The sequence below is a fragment of the Microtus pennsylvanicus genome, chromosome 12, assembly GCF_037038515.1.
Source record: "Microtus pennsylvanicus isolate mMicPen1 chromosome 12, mMicPen1.hap1, whole genome shotgun sequence".
Classification (NCBI taxonomy): domain Eukaryota; kingdom Metazoa; phylum Chordata; class Mammalia; order Rodentia; family Cricetidae; genus Microtus; species Microtus pennsylvanicus.
The window spans coordinates 18,272,516-18,288,059 of record NC_134590.1 but is presented as its reverse complement, the minus strand read 5'-3'; the positions used below and the strand labels follow the sequence as shown (position 1 = coordinate 18,288,059).

General features: G+C 39.0%; 1 protein-coding gene across 1 annotated transcript in view; it reads right to left on the bottom strand.

The window, feature by feature from the left end:
• The window catches only part of Tmprss11d (transmembrane serine protease 11D), a 54,856-nt gene that overhangs the window by 23,749 nt on the left and 15,563 nt on the right, over window positions 1-15,544 (bottom strand). The window contains exons 2-3 of the mRNA XM_075943405.1: window positions 6,324-6,445; window positions 3,082-3,200 (exon numbers count right to left, since the gene is read on the bottom strand). Coding sequence (XP_075799520.1) covers window positions 3,082-3,200; window positions 6,324-6,445 — 241 coding nt within the window. The remainder of the gene's footprint in view (window positions 1-3,081; window positions 3,201-6,323; window positions 6,446-15,544) is intronic.

Sequence of the window (15,544 nt, the reverse complement as noted above, 5' to 3'; positions counted from 1 at the left end):
TCCTGATCCCCACAGTGAAGCTTGATCCTTTCAATATTTAGTTAAGCCCAGAAATGCTCCATGGCATTATTGTGTAGATGGGGACTTCTCATAAGTAACTGTTTATGACAATCTCGCTCCAGGTTTAGATCATTGATAGCTCCAAGAACTTTTGGATGCTCATGCTTTGAGCACCAACCAGACAATTTCTTAGTACAAATGATGCAACTGTACTCTCTAATTTTTAAGAATAGATTGAATGGAGAAAGCGCCAGAAAGGGAGTGTTGGTGTGCTCAAGGAGAGTTTAAGTACAGTGTTTGGGGCCTTTGTCCTTTGCATCATGTAAATGATGCCAGAGACATCTTGGATTAGGTTGCGAAGATTGTGTTATTCATGACAGAATTCTTAGTGTAGGTATGATTTAATTACAAGAAACAAAGATGCTTATTCATTTCCTACTGTTAGTCCTGAAAATTTAAGTACCAAAGTAATGCATTTTTGCATTGTATATGTTGGAATGCTTGATTTTAAAAATTGCTGTTTGAATGTCTAGTTTAAAGTTCATTAAAAAAAGACAAAAGTCAAATAAAATTTGGCTTGAGATTGAGAGAACTTCCAGTAACAAGCAAGTTCTGTGCTGGCTGGTTTTATGCCAACTTGACACGGTACAGTCAAGCGACGAGAGGGAACCTCAGTTAAAAAATTACTCAAGATCAGGCTGTAGGCAAGCCTGTGGCTGTTTTCCTTAATTTAGTGATTGATAGGAGAGTGCCAAGTCCAGTGTGGGTGGTGGCACCCCTGGGCTAGTGGTCCTAGGTTCTATAAGAAAGCAGATTAATCAAGTCATGAGGAGCAAGGCAAAAAGCAATACTCCTCTAGAGTCTCTGCATCAGCTCCTGCCTCCAGGTTCCTCCCCTGCTTGAGTTCCTGCCCTCACTGCTTTTAATGATGAGCTGTTGTATGGAACTATGAGTAAATTAAACCCTTTCCTTCCAAGGTTGCTTTTGCTCATGGTGTTTCATTACAGCAATAGTGACCCTAAGATAGGCCCTAAACATGCTTTAGCATTTTGTACTTATGTGGAATGTGTTATCAATGATAATTATCAAATCAAATTACCAGTTAATTGAAAAACCTTGCAGATACTTAGAATTTTGCTCTATCAAATATGCAGCCAAGATTAATTGTTTATAAATTATTGTTTATAAAAATAAACAATAATATCTACCTCATTCGTATGCAAATTGCTTTTATATTTAATAAATGGTATAAATATATATAACTGGCATCAAGGTGCTATATAAATTATTTATTCCTTTCATGGTGAACATATTTTTCTAGCACCTCTTACTTTACATGCTTATTTTAAAGTTATCTATGATTTATTGTCAGCAAATGTTTGATTTGTGTCTCTAATTTATATACTATATGTTGAGTAATACATAAATGTTTTTCTGACAGTGGTGTGTGGTGATTCATGCCCTTTAATCGCTGTACTAAGAGGCAGAGACAGGCAGATCTTTGTGAATACAAGGTCAGTCTGGTCTACATACTGAGTTTCAGACCAGCCAGAGTTACATGGTGTGAACCTGTCTCATTAAAACAAACAACACACACACACACACACACACACACACACACCAAACAAACAAACAAACAAAACCATTTCTTAGCACAAAAGGAGTCACAACTGGAAAAAGGTTAAGAAACTCCACAGTGTTGTGTGGTCACAGGAACACATGCATGTTGAGAGTTTAATGGAGAAAACCTGACAGAGACCGAACAAAGCTCTTCAGGGAGACTTGTAGCTTGCTGTGTATTTTTTTCTGTTCAAACTTCTAAAGTTTGGCTCCCAATGAAGTTCACCTCTAAGTTGTGTGACAGGTTGCTTATTCAGTTCCACAGCAATGATAGTGCTCACTGGAGATTAACTTCCGTCTCTCAAGAGTGTGGTGTGTAGACAGTGTCAGTTCCACAGCAATGATAGTGCTCACTGGAGATTAACTTCCGTCTCTCAGAGTGTGGTGTGTAGACAGTGTCAGTTCCACAGCAATGATAGTGCTCACTGGAGATTAACTTCCGTCTCTCAGAGTGTGGTGTGTAGACAGTGTCAGTACTACTTTGGAACTAGTTAAAAATGTATATTGGTGGGAAAGGGTGACCAACATTTATTGAATTAGAAGTTGAGTCAGAGGCCCAGAAATCTGAGGCTTGATGAGACTATCACTTGGCTGTGTTATTATGTTAAAATTTCACAAGCTTTGGATTAACTTACATATTTAGATGTTTTCAAAAAGAAAAGGGAAAGTGAGCAACCTTAGACTGGTCAAATCTAACCCAGGCCTGAAAGCTAGCCAAGCTCCCTGTCGATGCAGGAGTGCTAGGTGTCTGCTTGTCAGGACAGGGCAAGTAGACAGAGACATCTTCATGCAAGAGGCAAAGCCTGCTTTGAACGTTTCTGTTCAAACTATTAGGCCTATCATCACACCAGGTATCTGAACTGTCTTATTCCTTGTATGGCGAACTTATTTGTTTGTTTATTTATTTATTTATTTATTTATTTTTGAGGCAGGGTTTCTCTGTGTAACTGCCTTGTCTGTCCTGTAACTTACTCTGTAGATCAGACTGGCCTTGAACTCAGAGATCTACCTACCTCTGCTTCCCAAGTTCTGGGAATAAAGACGTGTGCCATGATTGCCTGGCTGTGAACGTATCTTTTACACCTGCTACTTTACATGCTTACTTGGATAATGAAAGAAAAAAGAAAGATTGAAATAAATATAAAAGGGTGGTCTCAATCCTTAACCACACAGACAACAGATTTCCTATCTTTGAAGTCATAATCAAATAAAATCCATATTCTTTATGGCCTTCCTACTTTGTTACAATCATGACATGAGAAAATATGAATAAGAACTAATATATTGGCAAAAAATTAAATCAGAGAAAGCCAAGAAACAAATTTCTCACTTCTCAAGGGAAGAAAAGATACAGAATATTCATTCGGTAACATTATTATATGAAAATATTATTATCACATTAGGAGTCTTACTGTTTTCATTTTATGCAGAAATAAAAAAGAAAATTAAGCCTTAACCTACCATCGACTCGATCCTTTCACTCAAATGCCTGTGCTCTTGCGTAGCCGGGGAGTTTAGCGCCTCAGTGTATTCAACATTTAGGATTTGAAAGCTGCTATGGTAGAAGTAGGCTTTTTTGTCTGGAGGAAAAACGAAGGCAGGATTACTTACTCTAGTGCTGCTAAGGAGATTAACTTTTAGAGAAAGAAAAGTCTGTACTTAATATAAATGTAGCAGAATTATTTTATTTTGAGTTTTCAAAAGACTGGCAAAGCTAAGGTTGTTGAGGTAAAAGAAGTAGGCCTAGCATTAATTGGATCTTTTAACGTTGTACAGAAATACTATGAGTTTTTTATTATTACATCTACATAATATTTTGTTTTACTCACTCAGTAAGCATTAATATAAATTTATGATATGTGATTATTCATTGGTAAAAAACCAATTCAAGTAAGGGAATGGTTTTAAATTATCAGATATTCTTTTTAGAAATTAGTTATTTTATGTGTGTGTTGAATATGTGTGTATGCCCTTATGTGCTTGCATATGTGTGTGTGTGTGTGTGTGTGTGTGTACAGATCAGTGCTAAGTGTTTTATTTTTTTATCTGACTTAGGTTTTTTTTTTTTTCAAGACAGGGTTTCTCTGTGGCTTTGGAGCCTGTCCTGGAACTAGCTCTTGTAGACCAGGCTGGTCTCGAACTCACAGAGATCTGCCTGCCTCTGCCTCCCGAGTGCTGGGATTAAAGGCATGCGACACCACCGCCCGGCCTGACTTAGGTTTTTGACACAGTGTCTGGAATTCAACACTCCAGTTAGACTATTTTCTGGAAAACCCCATGATCTGCCTGCTTGTGCCCACTCCAGTTACACACCCATGAATCTTGCCTAGAATTTACAGGTGAGCTTGGACAACTGGTCCTACATACACTGAACAATCGCCCCAAGCCTTTAGACAATAGTTTTGTAGATAGATTATTGATCTGACAGTTTTCCTGGAATAAGAGAAACTTTCTCAGAGCATGTCTAGTTCGGCTGCCTATAGTGAGGTATTTTTACCAAGAGAGTCTTCTGGAACAAACGTTCAGTGCAAAGATGTCAAGAATCCTTAAAATACACATATGTAAGAGAATTATGAATATGGACATAACTTAGCAGAACCTCTTGGGAAATTTTCTCTGTTCCTATGATCATATATGTAACTCATAGAGAAATAACTAGAATAAAAAAAAACTACTAACCCTAGGACTAAAGTAGTTCACTAAATCAGGGTGGAGCAAGTAATTTGTAGTTCATAAGTGATCATGAGGTTCTGACTGGAATATGATTGCCTGGGTATCTCTTTTCCTTATTTATGTTTGAGAATGTGGTGTCCTTTGACATTCATTAACTTAATATGAAGCTCAATGACAACTTCCTTTTTTGCATCTATAATTTATTTGATGGCTAACTTCATGTAATTTGATAGTAGGATGTTGAGAAAAATACTACTTAGTTATAGCCTTTGTATCTGATTATCTGGAATGATTATTCCTCATTACTGGTTCTTTTTAGCATTGATAATTTTATTTTTGATCATTTATGACTTTTTATAATAGGACAGACCATAAATTGTGCCTTTTCCTTTTCTATTCATATTCATACATATTTATCTGCATACCATATATGAGGGTTGGCATAATTATTTCTAAAACAAACTCAAAATGTATTTTAAAGGAAAGTTATGTTATCTAACAATATGTTTTGTGTATTAAAACTCCTGAAATAATATCAAGCCTTATATTATTTATATTATTATATAATTACCATACATTATGGTACATAATATGATTAATTTTGTGTATTAAGACTTCTGAAATAATGTTTACCAGGATTTTAAAGAAATCTTTACGCATATTTTTTGTATATTACTTTTTCTTGTACTAATGATATAACATAAACTGTTTTAAAAGGCTAACTAATACTAAAATCATCCATCTTACTTAAATTTGGCATTGAAGCTTTGTATTTCCCAGTTTCAGGTAAACTTATCTACTGAGCACAGTAGCAGTTTAGCTTGTGAGACTGCTTTTAGGAGACAGCAAGGCTTAGCAAACACTTAGGCACATCTGAATTTCATGCGACGAAACTCAAGGTTGTTTGCAGTATTTTGCTTTCATGATTTTATCAGATTATTAAATGAAAAAAGACAGGAGAAGCAGGGAGGGGAGCAGAGAAAAATGTAGAGCTTAATAAAAATCAATAAAAAAAAGTAAAAGACAATCGTGGTGCTAACAAAAGCAAAGTTATTCAATGTTAGCAGGAAAGGAGTAGCGAGCAAATTTATTCTTCAGTCTAGAATGTTTCTCATCTATGCAACAATGTTCGTTATATTAAAATGGTAGGCTTTATTTGGGGTCTCGTTCTTCTTTCCCCTTGGTCCTTTGAGCACTGGACCACAAGGGCAAAGGAAGCAGGAATAGCAAGCAGGTCCTTGTCTACCCTGTGGTATGAAGGAAATAGCCTTCTCGAGACTGCTTCAGTGTTGCAGCTCAGCTTTAGTCCAGAGTTAGGGGGATATAAAGGCTGAGGAACTGACTGGGCATTAAACAGCATGTGGCTATCAGAAGGCACCTTATGTGGCAGCAGGGTCCTATAGAAAACTCCTAGCCTGATGTCAGAATACCCTATGGGCAGCAGGAGGAAAGGCTTTGCAGGGAACTGTGTCAAGGGCCACATTAGAGATGAGTCAGGTTCGGCAGGGAACTCTGTCAAGGGTCACACTAGAGATAACTCAGGCATCTCCAAAGAAAGTCAAGTAGAGAGCAGGAAGCCTTCTTCCTGGGAGACCTACATGTTCCCTAGCTTGGAGAGAGCTGCCAGGCCACAGCCGGCTGCAACCTCTGACCAGCAGGGCCGCCCAACATTTATTCAATGGTTAGTTTGGAGTTTTTGAGAGGGTGTTTCACGTAATCCAGGATGGCCTTATATTCTCGATATAGCCACAGAGTATTTTGAACTTCTGGTTCTCCTGCTTCCACTCACCAAGTAGTGGGATACTTTGTATATTTTAAAAAGCCAAACTATTACTCCCCTTCCCCCCAAAAAACCAACCAAACCATACATCAAATTAAAATACTCATTGAGAAGAAATGTTGATACATATGAATATATACTTAGAGAAGAATTCTAAACAGTATTACTGCATGTTCAGAAATAGATATAGAGTAAGGACTACGTTTTTAATCTGAGATACATTTAATTATTTAATCTGAAAGGTACTTACCAAAAGCTAAGAAGTGAATAAGGAGACCTACAGTCATGGCCAGGAGCAATACGGTTGTTATGACAACGAAAGCTACTATGAACGGACTGAAGAACCTTGACCGTGGTATCATTGATCTCGGCCTGAGAACAGGAATCAGAGAAAAGAAAGCTACTCAGTTCACATGGAAATGCACACTCTCACTGTCCATGGCTGTCTTTCTGAATCTCTTTGCTTGTCCATGAATATAATAGAAGCATAGTTGTAGGAATCCAACCTGAACCCACCAGGATGTTCTTCATACTTCCAGAATTTTCTCTCTTTTTTCTGTCATAGAACTTTTTTTTAAAGTAGTTTGGTAGAATAATAATGTCATCTGATTACATCTATGGTGTAGAATTACTTTATCTTGTACTACCAGTCAGTGTTCTTTGGGGTTTTTATTTGGTTGTGTTTTTGAGAGAAGGTCTTACTATGTATCTCTGGCTGGCTTGGACCAAGTTGGACCGAACACGTAGAAATCCACCTGTCACTGCTTCCCGAAGGCTGGGACTAAACATAGGAACACAATCGCTGTGCTTTTAAGATCAACCACTAAAGATTCTTTCATACTGCAAGGCCTTCCGAGCTCCCAAACCTGGTGCTATCACAGCAATCCGTCTTAACTAGGGGCATTACCAAGGGTGTGCTGAGGAGAGACCACATTGAGTGTGAAGGATGAAAAAGGAGAAGGGTGGGGCGGGTGAGGTTGAGGATTAGAACAATAACTTCCTTCAAGATGTTACTGCAATGTGTTACTTCACATTATTACAGATGACAAGGTGGACAAGGAAAGTAACAGAAGCCGCCATGGTTCACAACCTTCCTCATACTACGACCCTTTAATCCAGTTCCTCATGTTGTTGTGATCCCAACCATAAAATTATTCTTATTGCTGCCTCATAGTTGTAATTTTGTTACTGTTATGAATCATAAAGTAAATATGTGATATACAGGGTATGGTATCTCTAACCCTTGTGAAAGTGTCATTCTAACCCCAAAGGGTTGAGGACCACTGGATTAGAGCCTCTCCAACAACAGATGATGCAGGTGACTTTTTTTATTTTCAACTTCTTAATCTACAGTACAGGCCAACCAATTTGTATTAATATACTATCTCATTTTACAGTAAAAATATCACTTAGAACAATTTCATTCACTGTCTTCTTTCCTTCAGGAGAGTCATGGACATGGACATCCATCCCATGGGGAGGTCGCCAGGGCAGCTCCTTGTTTGGGTAGTCATTGTAATGATCTCCCCCACTGCTGAGACAGGCTGATCTTCAGCTTCCGGGCTGAATTCCTTCTCTCTCTTGTAAAGGCAGCTTCTGCCTCTCCCCAGTTCTCCCCCTCCACCTTCTGTCTCTCCCTTCTCTCTCCCCTTCTCTCCTCTCCTCTCCTCTCCTCTCCTCTCCTCTCCTCTCCTCTCCTCTCCTCTCCTCTCCTCTCCTCTCCTCTCCTCTTCTGTTCTCTATCTCCCCCTTCTCTCTTCTCTCTCTCTTTCTTCTCTCTCTCTCCTTCCTCTCTCTCTCTCTCTCTCTCTCTCTCTCTCTCTCTCTCTCTCTCTCTCTCTCTCTCTCTCCTCCCCTTCTCTCTTTCTCTCCATAACCCACTGAATACAAATATCCAACCTCGCTCTGCATGGTGTGCCTATCCATGTCTCCGTCTCTTGCCCACTGCCGTGTCTTCCTGCCCTGAACCAGCCACCACTCAGGGACCTGCAGCCATCCCTGCCTGGGACTTGCTGCTCTCAGGGCCTGCTGCCTGCTGCTACATGGTCTGCTGCCACGTTTCTGCTGCCTGCCACGGCCGGGGATCCTCAGTGTTTTTTAATTTTACCATTGCAGTCATGTTGTCATTTACCTAAAGAAATGGGAATAACTGTGCCTGTCTCACAAGGCTCTTTGAAGATAAAATGAGGTTATATAATACAGAATAAAAGTGTTTCTAGTTAAATAGATTAACCTGTGAAGTCTTTCAGAATCGATGTTTTCCATGCATTTGTTTCTGATGCACTAGATTCTAGAGGGGTCAGGTGTACTTCGGGGTTTTGTAAATTTTTATATTATAAATATTTATTGCATGTTCAAGCTCCTGGGTGTATTTTATATTTTAAATCCTTAACAGAACTGGGGTTCAATTACATTTGGCCAGATTCTATTCTATTTTTTCCTATTTGCTTTTGGACATTCTGAGGTGAGAAAGGAATAAATATTCTAAGGTGATCATTGGTTTCTTGACTTAAGGCTTCAAGAGAGGGTGGCCCTGCAGTGCCTGAATTATGTCCAGATAACAGATTCATAAATGGTTCTCCTCTCCTTGTTGCAATTCATTCTTTGTGTATTATGTGCTGTGGATGGAGCCAGTAACATTCTAGAAGATGGAGGTGGATGTAAATTTGCTAGCTTGCATTCTTATTGACTAGATACATTATAAATTAAAAATACAGTCCTGATCAAACCCATAATTTAATAAGTGTGTTTTAATCCATCTTGTAGGAAGGAAGTTACCCAAGAATAATGCAAAAAAGAGAAATAAAAGACATAGATTTCTCTTTCTAATCAATTCTATTTCATCTGGTTTATTTTGCTGTACTGGTGAAAGCAGGCCTTCTAGTCCGACAGGTGGGAGAAGGCTGGAATTTTGTCATTTACTAACTCTGAGACTCAGTGGGTTCACTTGTCCTCTCAGCACTGTCCCCTCAGGGGGTTGTGCCAATTACATCCTACAACAGTGCAGTACTGGGTCTGGAGGAAAATAAAAGGAAATCAAAAACAAGGAGTAAGCTGAAGGTCAACCCAGGCTGATCATTGAAAACCAAAGGTTGGGTATAGCAGAACGTTTTCTCTTTAGATCAGTAGTGTTTAGTTTTACCCTAGATATCTGGGCTACCAAGTCTCTGGTCCGTGGTTGCACAATGTCCAGTATGGGTTCCGTCTCATGGACCGGATCTTAGATTGGCTGGCTACTCCCACACATTCGGTGTCACCAATGTCCTAGCATACTTTGCAGGTAAGGTAGATTGTAGGACAAAGGGTTTGTGGCCGGGTTAGTGCACACTTTATTTTTCAGTACTCTGATGAATACCTTCCCTTACTGAAGACGTTAGAATAGAGGGGTGGGGACTCCAGTGGCTTACCCAGTCATAATCAGAGAGGTTTCCTCTGGGAGTAGGTGGGTGCAGATGCAGAGACCCACAGCTAGATGCTTTGTGGAGAGAGTCTAAATCGGAGATGTCCATCAAATTCCTACCCTCAGAGCTCATGAATTCCCATGGAAGAGGAAGCAGAATGATTGTAAGAGCCAGAGGGATGGAGGAGAACAAGGCTCTCCGAGTCAATCAAAAAGAATGCATATGAGCTCACAGCCACTGAAGCAGCAAGCACAGGGCCTACGTGGCCCTGTATCAGCTTATATATAATATAAATATATAATATAATATATATAAAATAGCATTCAGCTTCGTGTTTTTATGGGACTCCTGACTGTGAGAATGAATGAGCTAGAGTCAGACCTCTGACTCTTGTGCCTGCTCTTGGAACTCTCCCTCCTGTTAGGTTGATGGGTCTAACTTTGATAAGATAGTTTTGCGTCATCTTTTATTTTTGTCATGTTTGATTGATGTCTCTTAGAAGCCTGTTATTTTCTAATGAGAGACAGAAAGAGTGGACCTGGCAGGGAAGAGAGGTGGGAAGGACTTGAGGAGAGTAGAGGGAAGGGGAAACTATAATCAGAATGTATTGCATGAGAGAAGAATCTATTTTCAGTAAAAGAAAAAAAACAGTAAATTTTTTTAAAAATAAAAGAAAACAAAAAGCAAAAATTGGAGTCAGTACATGCCTCCATTTACATGAGCCTCTCCTCCCACGGGAATGACTCTGGAGCCAACTTTGCCTTAAGTTCACTGAAGACACCTTGAAAGGAGAAACTGAGAAGCACCATAAGACAGACGACTCAAGAAACAAAGGGTGTGGAGCCTAAGTCACCTTAATCTCTCAAGCGACAATTACATAAGAATTGATTGTTCCACCCTGAAGAAACAGCTGAGGAGGGATCTGCTATGTTCCTCAGAGGTAAATCTCAGTGTGCTGCTGAGATGAATTTTAAGCTTCATAAACTTATAGAAATGACGTCACAGACATTGGCTTGAAGTCTGACTTATAATGTAGTTGAGGTCTGTGTCAGGAAAAAATGTGCTTTTAGTTCAGAATCTTGAGCAGCAGGATTTTCAGCACTTGCGTTAAAACAGAAAAGCAAATATTCAGTTGTAATTTGATTACCATGATGGCCCAGCTTCCTGTACCCTAGTTAGCTGCTTTTGTGACAGGCACCCCATGTGGGCTGCTAGCTTTCACAACAGTTTCATGAAGTCACTAATAGAGTCCATTCCGAACAAAGGAAAGTGATGCTTAATAAGTAAATTCTTCTTGATCAAGTGTGGCAGAGCTGGAAATGGAAACCAGGAAGGCTTCAGGGAAATAAGACAAACTTCTTTACATTTATGTCCTGAGTCACCAACACTTCAGAGGGCAGAAAAGTGCTGGGCTTCTTGTCTCTTGTGATCTCACTTTGGGAAAAACTAGGATAATCAAATCTCTTGATTACATTTCAAATATCTAGAATTTTGTCTTACACGTGGTATGTATGTATCTTATTGCATAGGAAATATACAATATAGGAATTGATTTAATTTTCATTTGAAAAATATGTCTTAAAAATATGTCTTAATATATTATATGAAAACATTAACTTCTGCCATTGATACATAGATATACCTAATATTTTGCTATGGATTAATAAATTTGATAATTCATATTATCTCCAAGAATAGAAATGCACTTATTAGATCAAATATGCATAATGCGAATACTGAACATTTTAACACTTTTATGTGCATTTTTTTATAAATTTATTTATTTATTAAAGATTTCTGTCTCTTCCCCCCCACCGCCTCCCATTTCCCTCCCCCTCCCCCAATCAAGTCCCCCTCCCTCGTCAGCCCAAAGAGCAATCAGGGTTCCCTGTCCCGTGGGAAGTCCAAGGACCACCCACCTCCATCCAGGTCTAGTAAGGTGAGCATCCAAACTGCCTAGACTCCCACAAAGCCAGTACGTTCAGTAGGATCAAAAACCCATTGCCATTGTTCTTGAGTTCTCAGTAGTCCTCATTGTCCACTATGTTCAGCTAGTCCGGTTTTATCCCAGGCTTTTTCAGACCCAGGCCAGCTGGCCTTGGTGAGTTCCCAATAGGACATTCCCATTGTCTCAGTGTGTGGGTGCACCCCTTGTGGTCCTGAGTTCCTTGCTCATGCTCTCTCTCCTTCTGCTCCTGATTTGGACCTTGCATTTTAGATGCCAGTTATGATGTTGGCAATGATTTGGGTCACAGTCATTTTCTGATACATATAATTTTTACCATGATCTCACTACATGCTATAGCTTTAGCAAGCACCCAATAGAATATTCCTAAAATAATCTTCTAAGCCTACAGATCTCTCTGTATTTTGTACCATTGTTTCCAGTTTTTCACTGAATAGCTTATGGATGTTCCACAATCACCTAAATGAATGGTTCATAGCCCCTTTCCCAGACACACAGTGCTTCTCATGTTGACAAACATTACTACCTATATTTTGCACTCAGAAGTTAGCTTAACTTTGTCCCTTTCGGTTCTGTCTCAATACAAAAGGTAACCAATCAATTCATACTCTCCTGCCTAAGTCTTTTCCTTTGTAATCTCTATATCTCAACTCTGATTTGATAATAGCCTCATTGGTGATACTTGAAATACCTTTCAACTGGTCTCCTTGATTTTGTAACCAATCAAATGTTGAATTAGCAAGATTTAGGGACAGCCTACAATGTTCTAGTGATTGCTTTAGGTCCTGGGCACCCAGTAAACAAAACAAAATGAACACACTAGCTGCAATGGGATAAATGTTACTGTTCTTTTAAAATTCATGTATTGGACTCCTATCCCCCAAAATAGTAGGTCCTCTTGTTTTTGTTAGGGGAGTAATAGGTCTTGAGATGCAGTGGGAGAGGATTTAGGTTATCCAGCATTCAAAGCAAAACATAGATAATTGTGTCTTAGATGAGATGGTGAGTGGCTGGGGAGTGGTCAGAGTCTAGTTATCTTTTCAATTTTGAGTCTAGAGAATTTGGGGATGATTTTTCTGAAAGGTTAAATTTAAGTTGAATATAGAATTTTTATTTCTTTACAATCAATGCCAGAAAAGACTTTTAGGGATTTTTTTTTTAAAAGAAAAATCTCCCTTTTCCATCCCTCCTTTGAAATACACCTGTCTTTAAGCTAGCATTTGAACTTTTTTGTGACATTTAAGATACATGGTGATCATTCTTGCCATTTCACTTTCTGTGGTACCCCTCACCTGCCTGCATCACTTTAGCCAGACTCAGTGTTTCTATAGGATACCTTCTTGATTTGTATCCCAGTTGCCCTGCCTTACCAATCCTTAAGATAATTCACGCATCATCCTGCCCTATTGGGTGGTTCTCCTCCTGCCCCACTGCCACCTCTCATTTAATCTCATAAGGCTTGGTATGTTTTTCTCCTCCCTTTACAAGTTCACACATCAAAGGCATCTCTGTCAGTCTCCACTTCCAGAATACTTGATCATGGAAGGTATCCCTGACTGTTCTTTCTTCGTCTATGTTCTATAGCTAGTACATGATGATAGAATTTACACAGACATTGTAATGGAAAAATCAACAAATAACTCTACAAAGGATACTAAAAATGATTTTACAATAGTTTGGAGAGACTTTTAAAAATTAAAGTGCACATTATGTGTTCTAGCTTTGAATGCTGAAGAGTATAAATTTATAAATGAGGGAACAACTCTCCCAACTATTAAATGTTCACCATGTGCCTGTGCAGTCCTGGTCTTTCCTACATCATCTCATTTAATCCTCATAAAAAAATGTGCTTTATGGATGTGGAAACAGCAGCTTAGAGATTAAGTTACTCAGCTAGTAAGTGACAGAGCTGTCATGCAAATCAGGGTTTGTCAAAGTTCAGTGTGCCAAGGTCCACACCAGATGGGAGGAGAGTTTCTGTTAATTATATGGTGTGGCCAACACGCATCACTTGTTACCCTACTGTTGACACTGAAAGATGGAAGCCAAACACACTTCGCAGACCTTCTCTTACAGAATATACAAATAAAATCGAGTTGTACACAATAGGAGAGCTATGTCCAGATGGTGATAGTTTATTTTAGTCAGTCTCAACTCCAGGTAGGTTTTTCCCACAATAAAGGCAATGGGAGCTATCCAAGTGGGTTAGTTTTTACCTTTTTTTTTAAGTTAAAAAATGCTTTGTTTAATCAATGTCTCATTTGGAAACTCAATACTTTAAGACAGATCAAAACAGAGAAACCTCTTTGTGAAAATGGGATCCCTATTTTCCTAGCTAGCTGAGCTTTTTTATTTCTTCTTTGTTTTATTTCCCTTGATAACCTTAAGTAAAGAGAATACTCTGTAAAAGGAAAGAAGGCAGCATTCCTCAGAATTGTGTAATTTGATGGCAGCCAGACCTGGAGTCATGGCTTGTTGAATATATTTGCTTGATAGAGAATTCTCAGTTCAGAAGGAAAAATTCTATACTTGAATGACATGGAGGCCCAAAGAGGCCAAAGGTCAGAGAGTTTGGGATTTGTTTTTAGTTGACTTAAGATTATAGTGCTTTTAACTCAAACAAAGCTCCCACCGAGTTGTAAATCAGAGTTCTGCTCTCTCAAGGGCAACAGGTGCGGCTAGTTGCCAGACAACTGCTCCTGAAATAGGGAAGTAGCTGGTTCCTACCTAAAACATAAGTCTAAGGATCCAACGAAGTTCCAGTTCCCTTTATGGAAATAACTTGGGATTCCACCCAGGGAGTGGTTTGCCTACAGAGTGTTTGGTCTAGGGTGTGAGTCTAGGGTTTGAGTGATGAACGTAGCCCCTGACTTTCAATTTGTATGTTAATGCAGTCTTTTGTTTTACTCCTATGTTTTAAGGTCAGGTGTGTATTAACCAGTTGGAAATTAAACACAGGTGAATTTTCAGTACTCACTGAAAAATTCCCTCACGATACTATCTTATATGTTTCTATGCTTTATTATTTTCGTTTGCATCTTTGTATTCTTTACTATATTTCTAAATTCCCATGCCTCCACTCTGGAAGAGGGCATTTTTGTTGAGGCTGGCCCCCGACAGAATGAAAACATCCCTATCACTTTGTGTTAAAATCTCTTATTATCTTTTAATGATTTATATTCTTATTTCTTTTTATCTTGAGTTGCATTTAAGTTCATTTATTTTTCTTGATGATGTAAGCTGCTCTATACAACTTAAACATACAGAGGCAGGAAGTGTGAGGGCCTATATATTTTGGGATAACCAGGAAAAGACAACTCCTTATAGGGGTGTCCTTTAAGCTGAATGTGGCTTCACTCTGAAGCAGCCAGCTTGGCAGGGAGCATAGGGTTCACTTTATCCCTCGGTCTTCCACGGGAAAGCCACACATTTTATACACCGTTCCAACTACTTAGCAGTGGAGAACATTGTTCAAAATGCACAGCTACACATAACAATGCAGAACAATGTTCAAAATGCACAGCTAGATAGCAACGAAGGAGTTGCTACTGGGAGGATTAACCTCATAAAGATACAAAAGACTACCCTGTATATGTGTTTGTGCGCGTGTTCACTTATGTGTGTGTGTGTGTGTGTACACGCACATGTGTAGGAGAAGAAGACTGGAGGAGGTTAAGGAGAGGCGAGTTGTTGATGGCTAATGAATACTTGTTGCCTGTGAACCTTGGAAATTAAGTCCTGCTGCCTCGTAGGCTGGTTATTTTGGATTTATGGAATTCAGTGTATGATCACAATAGACAAATTGCTTTACTCCTAGGAGGGAAATAAGTGCCTTCTATTTGATGCACAGGATACACTTTTTAGGTAGTTCTTGTTTTGCATGAATTATTTTTGTGTTCTGGAAGGTTCTTTTGGCATGCTCTTCCACATTATAATACCATTATTATTTTATTATATGATAGAAATGTGTTCCAGGGTACTTTATAGCAGTTAAGAGAATATTTTGTTGCATCCTAGTTAAAGAAAAGTGTTGCGTTGCGCATGTATAATCATCTGATGCATGTGTGCAGGTACACACACCCATTAGTGCCCGTGTGGAGACCA